Source organism: Penaeus monodon, chromosome 26 (assembly GCF_015228065.2).
Source record: "Penaeus monodon isolate SGIC_2016 chromosome 26, NSTDA_Pmon_1, whole genome shotgun sequence".
In the NCBI taxonomy this organism is placed as follows: Eukaryota; Metazoa; Arthropoda; class Malacostraca; order Decapoda; family Penaeidae; genus Penaeus; species Penaeus monodon.
In genome coordinates, this window is record NC_051411.1 from 327,026 (window position 1) to 338,633 (window position 11,608).

Below are 11,608 nucleotides of genomic sequence, written 5' to 3' on the forward strand. Positions count from 1 at the left end.
AAAGAGAGAGAGAGAAGAGAGAGTTTAAATTTAAAGTTTAAAGTTTGGTTTGGATTCCTTTTGATACAATGGTTTTCTTGGTGTGCCCTATGTCTGCTTGTTTTTGCTCAGTGTGTCAGCTGCTGCTGACTCGGCTAAACCGGCCCTTTGCCCCCCTGGTCCCCAGCCACGCAAACCCCCAGGCCAGTTGCAACTTCTCGTGCCGGCGGGGCGCGAACCGCCGCCCCCCGATGAGGGGCGACACGTTACCACTGTATAGCCCGGGGGCTAGAGGAGAGAGAGAGAGAGAGAGAGAGGCGAGGGGGAAAAAGGGGAGAGAGAGGGAGGAGGAGAGAGAGAAGGAAGGGGGAGGGAAAGGGAAAGGGGAGGGAAAAAAAGGGGGGGGGAAAAAGGGGGAGGGGGGAAAGGAGAGGGGGAAGGAGGAGAAAATACACACCGGGCTTTTTTTGGTGTTTCACCCTTTGGAAAAGGGGGAAGATATTTGTTTTTGGAGATTGCTGTGCTTGAAGATCCTGAGCATGTAGATCTGGGGGATTCAACTTTTTTTTTATTCGGGAATTGTTTTTCCGACGTCTGTCTTGAGGAATGCCTTCACTCCTTCGTAATTCTCAACCCTTCCAGCTGAAGATCTAGGTAGGAAACATAACTATTTTTTACAGGTCTAGTTATTTATTTTTAATGTCTTAAATTAAGAAAAATTTTGACACAAAATCATCAGAAACTAAAAGGGGTCCAAACAACGTAAGCATGTGTCTTTTGGGAGAGGTTGTTACTCTCAAAAACTCCCTAAAAATGTGTGCTGGTGTCTGTCCCAACAAAATGCACTTAGGTATTTACAAGTCTGTATTATAAAGGGCACCTGACCACCCATATTGTAATATACCTCTATTAGCTCTGTCCCCCTTTTATCCTGATAGCAATAAAGTGAAAAAAGGCCTTTTGGGATTTGTGTTTTTTCTTGTACTTTCCCCTTGTACACCCGCAATATATTTAAAAATATTATTAATATATATAATAAATATATATATATATATAATATATAATAATTATATTAAACATAATTAAAAATATATATAATATAAATATATAAAAAATTATAATAATTTTAATTTTAATTATTTTTATAAAATATAATAAAATATAAATTTTTAAAATTTTAATATATAATATAATATTATATTTATAATATATTTATAAAATATAAATAATATATAAATGGAAAATATTATATTAAAATTTTAAGAATATGGAATAAAAATAAATTATAAATTATATAAAAATATATTAAAAATAGAAAATTATATAATATTTAATATATATATATATAATAATATAAAAATTATATATTATTATAAAATTATATAAATATAATATAAAAAAAAAAAAAAATTTATATATATACACAATTACAATATATATATTATTTTATTTTATATTAAAAATATATATAAAAAAATAAAAAATTTTTATATTAAAAAAATATAATTAAAACAATACATATATAAAATATAAAAATATAAAATATAAAATTTATATATAATATAAAATTAAAAATAAAATATATTAAAAAAAATAAATAATTTTATAATAAAATTAAAATAAAAACAATTTCATTAAAATACATACATATTATAATTTTTTATAAATTAATATATATAATAATAAATAAATTTTATTAATATATATATATATAGAAATTTATAGAATAATTATATAATAGATATATTTTTTTTATTAAATTAAAAATTTTTTTTTAAAATTTAATTTACTTTATTTAATATTAAATTTTATAATATAAAATTAATTTTATACAAAAAATATATACTATAATATATATAATATATATAATAATATATATTTAATATATATAATAAAATATATATATACATAAAATTATAAATTAATTAAAAATTTAAATATCTTTAATAAATTAAAGTAAAATATAAACTTTAATTTTTAAATTTATATATATAATATATAAATTTTATAAATATATATATATTAAAAATATAAATATAATATATATATTTTATATTTTTAATTTTTTTATTATTAAATTTTATTTATATTAATATATATTATATATATTAATATAAATATATTTTTTCAATTTATATTTTTTATTTTTTAAAACATTTATAATAAATTTTAAAATAATATAATTTAATTTTATTATATATATTATAAATTTAAATAATTATTTATATATAATAATAATATTCTATTAAAATTTTATTAATAAAATTTTTTCTATTTATATTTTTTTAATAAAAATTATTAAAAATATTATAATTTTATAATTATATTTTTTTTTAAAAATATATAATTTTTAAAAATTTTATTTTTTTTAAAATTTTATTTTTTTTTTTATTTTTTATTTTTTTTTTATTTTTTTTTATAAATTAATTTTTTAATTTAATTTATATATATATATTTTTTTTTTAATATTTTTTTTTATTTTTTTTTATTTTATATTTTTTTTATTTTTTATATAATTATTAATATATATATTATTTAATTTATATATATATTTTTATTTTTTTTTTTTATAAATTTTTTATTATATTTTATATTTTTATATATATATGTATAATTTAAAATTTTTTTTTTAATATAAATAATATATTTATATATATATTTTTATTTTTAAAATATTAAATAAGATATATATATATATATATATATTTATATTATATATTATATATATATATATATATAAGATTATATATATATATAAAATTTTTATAATATATTATATATAATAAATATAATATATAAATTAAATTATAAAATTATATATATATATTATATTAATATTAAAAAAATAATTAAAAATGAATTATATATATATATTTATTATATTTTATAAATTAATTATATATTTTAAAAATTTTTTTTATTTTTTATTTATATATATTTTTATTTTTATTTAATATTATATTAATTTATAAATATTTTTTTTTTATAATATATATATATATATATATATAAAAATTTATATATTATAATTTTTATATATTATAAAAAACCAAAAATAATATTAAAATATATATAATTATATAATATATATATTAAAATTTTATATTATATATGTATATTAATTATATTTATGTTATTATATTTATTATATTAATTTTAAATTTTAAATATGTATTTATTTATTAAATTTTATAAATTATATTTTATATAAAAATTTTCCTTTAAAAAATTAAATTAAAATTAAATTTAATTTTATAAAAATTATTAAAATAAATAATTAAAATTTTAATTTAATAATAATTGTTTAAAAATACGAATGAAAAATTTTAAATTAAATTTTTTAAAAATTTTATAAATTAGAATGAAAAATTTTTAAAAAAATTACCCAAATTATTTTAAAAAATAAAAAGTGGATTGTTTTTTTTTTTTTTAAAACCAAACAAAAACCCCTTTTTTTTTTTTTTTAAAAAAAAACCCCTTTTAAATATTTTAAAAATTTAAATTTTTAAAAATAAATTGTATATATTTAAAATATTAAAAAAATTAATAAATATTAAGAAATAAAAATATTTTTAAACCAGAAAGCTTTAAACTAAAAAAATTTTACAAATTCCAAAAAATTTTCCAAAATTTTTGAAAATTTGGAAGTTTTTTCACTTTTTAAAAATAAAAAAAAAACCCCATCCCGGGAACCTTTTTTTTAGTAAATAAAAGAATGGAAAAAAAATTTTTCAAGGGGTTACAAAAATTTTAATTTTTTAAAATAAAAAAAAAGGCATTCAAATGAGCCCCAATGATTTTTTTTCAAGAATTAAAAAAGCAGGGGTTTTAAACCATAAAACCCCTTTTTTATTTTAAAATAAAAATTTTTTTAAAAATAAATTTAAAATAAAAAAAAAAACAATTGGGGTAACGGAAAAAAAAAAAGTGGGAAAAAAGTTTTCAAGGTGGGGTGGGGAAAAAAATTATACCCGGGAAGGGGAAATTCAAAATTGTGGGAAAATTTTAAATTTTTTTGAAAAAGGGTTTTGACCCCCCAAAAAAAGAATATGGGGGAATTTTTTGGTGGTAAAATAAATGGGGAATGTAAAGAAAATTTTCTGGGAAAAAAAAGAAAAAAAAAATAAAAAAAAAAGGGGGAAAGAAAAGAGGGGGGAAAAAAGAGGGGAAAGGGGTAAAGGGAAAAAAAGGGGGAAAAGAAATGGGGTTTTAAAAAAAAATTTAAAAAAAAAAGGAAAATACAAGAAAAGAAGAAAAAAGAAAAGAAAAAAAAAAGGAAAAAGAAGAAAGGAAAGGGGAGGGGAGGAAGAGGGGGGAAGGGGGGGGAAAAAAGGAGGAGGGGGGGAAAAAAAAAGGGGAAAGGGAAAAAAAAAGGAAAAAGAAGAAAAAAAAAAAAAGAAAAAAAGAAAAAGGAGAAAAAAAGGAATAAAAAAAGGAAAAAAGAAAAAAAGGAAAAAAAGAAAAAAGGAAAAAAAAAAAAGGGGGAAGGGGAAAAAGCAACGGGTTTTTTAAGCAAAGGGGGGAAACCCTTGGAATATTGACTGGGGCCAGGGGAAAAATCAAGTTTGGATTTTTAAAGGTTTTTAGGATTAAATTAAAAAATTAAAACCCCCAATAAAAGTATCTGAAAAGAAAAAAAAAAAGGAAAAAAGAAAAAGGAGGAGAGAAAGGGGGGAAGGGAAGGGGGGAAAGGAAAAAAAGGGGAGGGGAAAAAAAGCAAAGGGAAAAAAGAAAAAAAAAAAAAAAAAACCCCCCCCCCCCCCCCCCCCCCCCCCCCCCCCCCAAAAAAAAAAAAAAAAAAAAAAAAAAAAAAAAAAAAAAAAAAAAAAAAAAAAAAAAAAAAAAAAACCCCAAAAAAAAAAAAAACAAAAAATTTCCCCCTTTTTTTTTCCCCCCCAAAAAAAAACCCAAAAAAATTTTTTTGAAATTTTGCCCCCCTAAAAAAATTGTCTTAAAAAACCCCCAAAAAAAATTTTCCCCCCAAAATTTTAAAAAATAAAAAAAAAAAAAAAAAAAAAAAAAAAAAAAAAAAAAATTTTTTTTTTTTTTTTTTTTTTTTTTTTTTTTTTTTTAAAAAAAAAAAATTTTTTAAAACCTTTTATAAAAAACCGGGTCCTTTTTTTTTTTTTGAAAAAAAAAAAAATTCCCCTTTATTTAAAAATGTTTCAGAACAGACATGCCCAAAAATCGCCGTCTGAATGAGGTATGCTCCCGCGCCGGGTGGCATCCGGGCACTAAAGGATGTGCCCAGACTGGGCGGGCCCCCGCGAATGATCAGACCTGGTCATATGGGTTAATACATCAGGTTAGTTATATTGTGCACCATTCAGATCATGCTTCTCTAGCACCTACAGTATCCCCTACTCCAAAAACTATAGCTATCTGCTAATCAGTGATTTATAACATGTTTTCTAAATCAAGGACAAAACTTCATACTTGGCAGATTCACTGCTCTTTGTCTTACAATTCTCTGCAGTCATGCAATAGAGGATCTATCACTTGTTCTCAATGGTTTACAAATGACACATAAAAGAAGAGAATGATGAAAAAAAGCCATGTGCTAGCCTTAGCTCTAGTTGAACAATACAAATAAAAACAATAAAAAATAACAAAAATTGTCAGAAGAGGTCTTACTCTGGGAAATATTCAGCTTTGGGTCTTTGTGCTGGCCTCCCTTGTGCCTTCCATTTATGGGGAAAATATGTTTTACCTGAAAAACACTCCAAAGTTTAGTTTAACTTTCTTCTCTAATCACTACAAGAATGCTTTCAGCACTTTTGATTGCATAAAAATTCTTAAACCAATTCCATAAAATATATACTTCCTTTGACTTCTTTATTGAAAATATATTACACTATCAATTCCTCAATATGATTATAGACTTTCTTTGGGATGATGGTTTGCAAATTCATATTTGAAAATCAAATACAATCATTCATAAACCAAAAGATAATTTTGATGAAGTCATGGTAATCATAACCATTAGACAATAGACAATATGGGAAAGGATTTATGAATGTTCCTGTATCTGTTATTATACTTGGAGATATTAACCCATTAGATACGGCTGATGTGACCATCTCATCATAAAAAAATTGGTGTAAGGCTGGGGTGACAGGAATGACTTGCCACTGCACAAAGCTCTTGGAGAAAGATTAGACTCAGTGGCCATTTAGGAATGGGTTCTTGCATTTTTTCTACCAGTAAATAAGTGTGGAATGTACCATCCATTGACTGCCAACTCCAGGGACGGCACTATTTTCAAGTTCAAGATCCTATTCATTCAGCTGTGACTGGCAGTACATGGTGTATTACATAAAATTGAATAAGAAACACAAATAAATCACACAAATAACACAATGTTACTTATTGTTACTGCACAGAGTTGTAGACTATATAGGCTATATGGAAAATGGTATAAAAGTAAATATTCTTTAAGAAGAAAAAAGAGATAATAGTATTGCAAAGGTGAGGCAAAGAGTCTTAACACTACCTACAAGCCAGGGATACAAGCCACACACGTGGGAGAGTTGGCACTCAAGTAAGCCTGTTGCCTGGATTTTAGGGAAGTGTGGGCAGCAAGGTACCTGAATCCAATTGGTTAACAAAAAGCAATGTACATACTCATGCAAACAATAACATTTACGAATATAAATATAAGAAGACCATTAAAGGTTTGTATTCCAGTGTTTTGGCTATATATTGGGAATTGTTTATGTACTGTATATCTCCACAGTGTTTATAGAATTGGATCTAATGTTTTATATTACTGACTTCATTTTTTGTACACTAATTCAAAGACTACTGTTCAAGAACTGGCAACTACAACTATGTTTATACTACAAGTTGTTTGCTAAAAAGTCTGGGAGATCTATTTGGCAAGAAAACCTTGAAATATCCTCATCAATTAGACAGGAGGAGGGATGTGATGCATTAGCTGAGAATAAAAAACTAGCTTTTGCAGCAGGAACCACCATATGCAGATTGTGCTTATCAGTTGACATTTTTTAAAATTCTTATTATTACCCCAATGAATAGGGAGATCATCAGAGCACACTGACCACTATGCCATACTTTATTTCAAGGGTGTCTGCATGAGACAAAAATTATAAGTGTGTGGGAAATGTTTTTTCCCTATTTGCTTTGGTTCTAGACAAGCTTATTATTCATTACCAATAAAAGCATCAATGAAGATTGTCTGAAGAGCCTGTAGTGGGTGTTGTGTGAAATATTCCTATGTAAGGTGTAGATGAGAGAGCAGCCTCCATTATCCTGGCATATATGGGAGAATTCAGAATTGAGGCAAACATATATGCCATTTGTTATCAATGGGTTGGAATACTTTGGAGTTTTTAATCTTCAAGTATGGTACCTCTTGTCTGGCTTAACATTCTGCTCTGAAATTTCTTAAAATGTTCTATTGGTATTTCATGGAATTATCTAATTTGCACAGGTACAGCTATTTCCTCCAATTTGAGTGAAAGTCATGGGGAAAGGAATAGTTAACCTTTCTTATGGCAAAATATACTAGCCTGTTCATGATTGTTCAGAATCAATCTACAACAACAACTCCTGTAAAGCATTTCAAGGGACTACAACTAATTTCATGATATTTATGCTCTTATTGCTTTATTCTTCTCAGGTATAGTAAGCTGGTAGTAGGTCTTACTTCTAGCTGATACTGACTCAATCCAACAACTTAAACCATTAGTTTTCATCCCCTTAAAATTTTATGATACATTTCCTTTAACAATTTATGAACAATGTTCAGTTTATAAAAAAAGAAATCCATATGTATTATACTATCTAAAACAGGGTTTTTAACCTGGGGTCCATAGACTGCTCAGGATCTGTGGATGGGTTTTAAGGGGTCCATGAGGATCAGATAAAATTAACATTCTATTTAAACTGTTTACTTTAACGAGTAATATACTGTCATATATGTAGAAAGTGATCAAATATCAATAAATGAAGCAGGGATCGAAAATTTCACTCGTCCGCATGTATTTACGAGTAGAATTTGGGCTGGACGAGTAGAAAAACACTGCTTGCTCGGACAAGTGAAAAATCGTCGAAGCAGAAAGACTGCAGGAACAACCAAAATTCATGTTGACATTTAGCGAATGAAAACCGGAAACAAAGCAGGTATTTTAGGGGTATGTATAAAACGCGCACTATATAAAATGCTGACGGTTGCATTCAATTCATGCCCCACTTACCTGCGTCATGTTTAAACTTGCTAGTTGATGTGCTCAATGCGATACTTTGTAGATTTTCTTTTCTACCAGCTGTTTTTTCGAGTTTTTAAAATGCTTTTTAAACAGATCGATAAATAAATTGTAATATTAAAATAATAATAATTAAAACACTTAACACTCAGGGTTTTAATTGAACGTAACCAGTTGTCATCTGCAACTGTCAAAATGGAGAAGGGTGCAATGTTTAAGTATTTGAAGGGAGCCCGTTTTCCAAGCAGGGTTATAACACAGATGGAGAAAAGGAAGCAGCAGAAGAAGAGTGGATCGATTTAAAGTGGTATATGACCAGACCTAACAAGAGCTTTAAAGATGTCAAGAAAGGGTATCAAGAAATTGCTGAATAGCAGGAAACCGAGCATCTTGGCAACATTAAAACTATTGTGCAGCTAATGCTTCCATTATCACCAAGCACAGCTGAATGTGAACGAGGCTTTAGCAAAATGAACCTGATCAACACTGACAAGAGAACCCGCCTGCAGTACAACTCATTATCATCACTAGTCAGAATCTGTTGTGATGGACCAGCTCTCCAAGACTTCCAGCCAAGACCAGCCATTCAGAAGTGGATGGACATGACCAAGGACACAAGACACCTTGGGGGGTATAAACTTTCCGGCCCAAGAAAGAATAAGGTGTTGTTGAGTTATCATCAGAGGAAGAGGACTAGTCTAGACCATGCAGACGGATGGCCAATTCCTTTAAGTGTCTTTCACAAATAACAAATAAAGACAAATATTGTTTTATGTCACTTTTATTATGTAAAATGCAAAACCAAACATCTTTTTCTAGTCAGAAAACTATAGTACAGTATTAATGTAAGTACCAGGCAATTTAGGCTGCAGCTTTATCTTGTAAACATATATGAGATACAACACCAGTAGCATAACATTCAGGACGAGTAGCACAACATGCAGGAGGAGTAGAATTTAGCAACTGCTCGTCCTGCAAGACGAGTGGCTCTGAAAATTTTTTTCAATCCCTGATGAAGTACATTATACACATGGCATGTAAAGGTGTGTTTATGTGAATATTTCTGGGGAAGGGTTTGTTATATTCATTAACCCTACAATGACGGTACTAGAAATCTCTAGGTGTTAATCAATCTGGTGACTTCTGGCAACCGTCTAGCCTTTTGGCTGGGGAGTCTGCTACGTATAGCAGAATTTCCTGCTTGACTCGTTATGGTGAGTTGTGGCACCTAGCTGTATCCGTTATGATGAGTTGGTCTTTCATGATGGCTATCGGTCATGGGGGTTAACACACTCCAAAGTCAATATTATAGACAGGATTTTATCAATATTTCCCTCTTATTTTGGAAACAAATGAAAATCGAGTTATAAATTTGTAAATTACCTTTGATAACCTTAATCTGTGTGTAGTCTACTCCCTCCTCAATAATAAATTTTTGTCGGATCTCCTCCCTTTCTGCAGAGGTTAGACTGGAATCCTTCAGGAAACATCTCCAACGCTAAAACACAATCCCCATCAGTATTTCAAGTGGAAAAAGTGGATGAAGAAATATTTCATTCCTGGAATCATATTCATTTTTTCTTGCAGACTGTCTTCAATCATTTTTTCTTGGAAAAACAAACAAAGTGCATATAAACCAATAATACAATTATTTGAGAGAGATGCAGAAACCATATATATAATCTATACTCACAATATATTTCTCTGTATGATTTTTCCTATCACATGATGGTACATTGGATAAATTTTTCCCATGTGCAGCACACAAAATGCACTTGTAGTAAGACGGTCCACAACCCTGAGTATACTCCTCTATCATCTGCAGGCCTTGAAAATTTGTTAAATAGATATTTTTATATCCATTTATCAATATTTTCTCAAACGACTGATAACAAATAACAGAACAGATGGTCTGTACAGTTTCTAGCGTGAATCTGTACTTGTATATAGAGAAAAAATCACATAAAATGTAAAAAGTATACATGCAGATATCTATAGTCAAAAATTATAAAAATAAAACCACAGAATTCTACATTTTCTTAACATACTCTTTTTCTCCCTGTATTTTGTTTTCAAATCTCACGACAGGTTATATCTGTAGGAAATTAATACAAAACAAAAAAAAACTTACCCAAAGGTTTCAGTATACTGTTAGCAAGTTTGAAGTGCAGAGAGGTTGAAGGAAAATTAAAGAAGCTTTGACTTTGAATCCCTTGTCTTGCATTTTCTTGTCAAGATTCTGAAATCCGGTAATAATAAAACCATTAACAAGATGAATAAGATTTATCCAAACATGTCTAGGCTAACTCTGTTAACCATCAGCAGAGGGTACATACACTGTTCACTTTGGTTTCATTTTTGTAATTTTGTTTATATACAAATGACTTCATTTTTCCATATTGTTATCATGATCATCTTTACTTCATCATCATCAAGTGAATGGGGACTAAAATAAAATTTACCTAATTTATCTAATAATTATCTCACAATCAAACAAACAAACAAACAAAAAAGAATAAACTTAAACCACATGAAGATATAAAAAATAAGCTGTCAAAGTTTCTGTACACCATAACCAGCAATAAAATGTTTTTCAAGAAATAGTCCTAAATGATAAAAATTTATAATATAGAGCAACATATATATATACTCCTATACCAACACTTTGCTACTGACAGGTTCCTATAAGATATAGATATGATATATATATATATATATGATAATATATATATATTATATAATATATATAATAAATACATGATATAATATATAATATAGATATAATAGTATCAGATAGATACATATATATACATATATTATACATATATATAATATATAGATATCTATATATATATATATATATATATATATATATATGTATATATATACATATACATATAATAATATATCATATATATAATATATATAATATATATATATATATATAATATATATATATATATATATATATATATAATATATATATATATATATATATATATTATATAACACACATATATATAATATATAATTTACATATATATATATATAATATATATAACATATATATATATATTATATATATAATACTATATATATATATAATATATATATATATATATAGATATATATATATATATATATAATATATATATATCATATATATATATATATATAAACATATATATATATATATATATATATATATAATACATATATATATATATATATATATATATATATATAATATATATAATATACATATATATCATATATATATATATATAATATATATATACTACATATATTAATATATATATATATAATATATATATATAGTATATCATACATATATACAAAATAATTATAATAATAATATAAAATATATAATAATATAACTA

General features: G+C 26.0%; 1 protein-coding gene across 1 annotated transcript; it reads right to left on the reverse strand.

Annotated features, from left to right (window-relative positions):
* Positions 1 to 547: 547 nt before the first annotated feature.
* Positions 548 to 10,430, reverse strand: LOC119589786. Its single transcript, XM_037938356.1, has 5 exons — positions 10,339 to 10,430; positions 9,901 to 10,034; positions 9,591 to 9,705; positions 5,614 to 5,689; positions 548 to 629 (listed from the first exon to the last, which is right to left on the reverse strand). Exons 2-5 carry the CDS (start codon positions 10,024 to 10,026, stop codon positions 548 to 550), a joined length of 399 nt encoding a protein of 132 aa, XP_037794284.1. The 5' UTR covers positions 10,027 to 10,034; positions 10,339 to 10,430.
* Between the last annotated feature and the right edge of the window lie 1,178 nt (positions 10,431 to 11,608).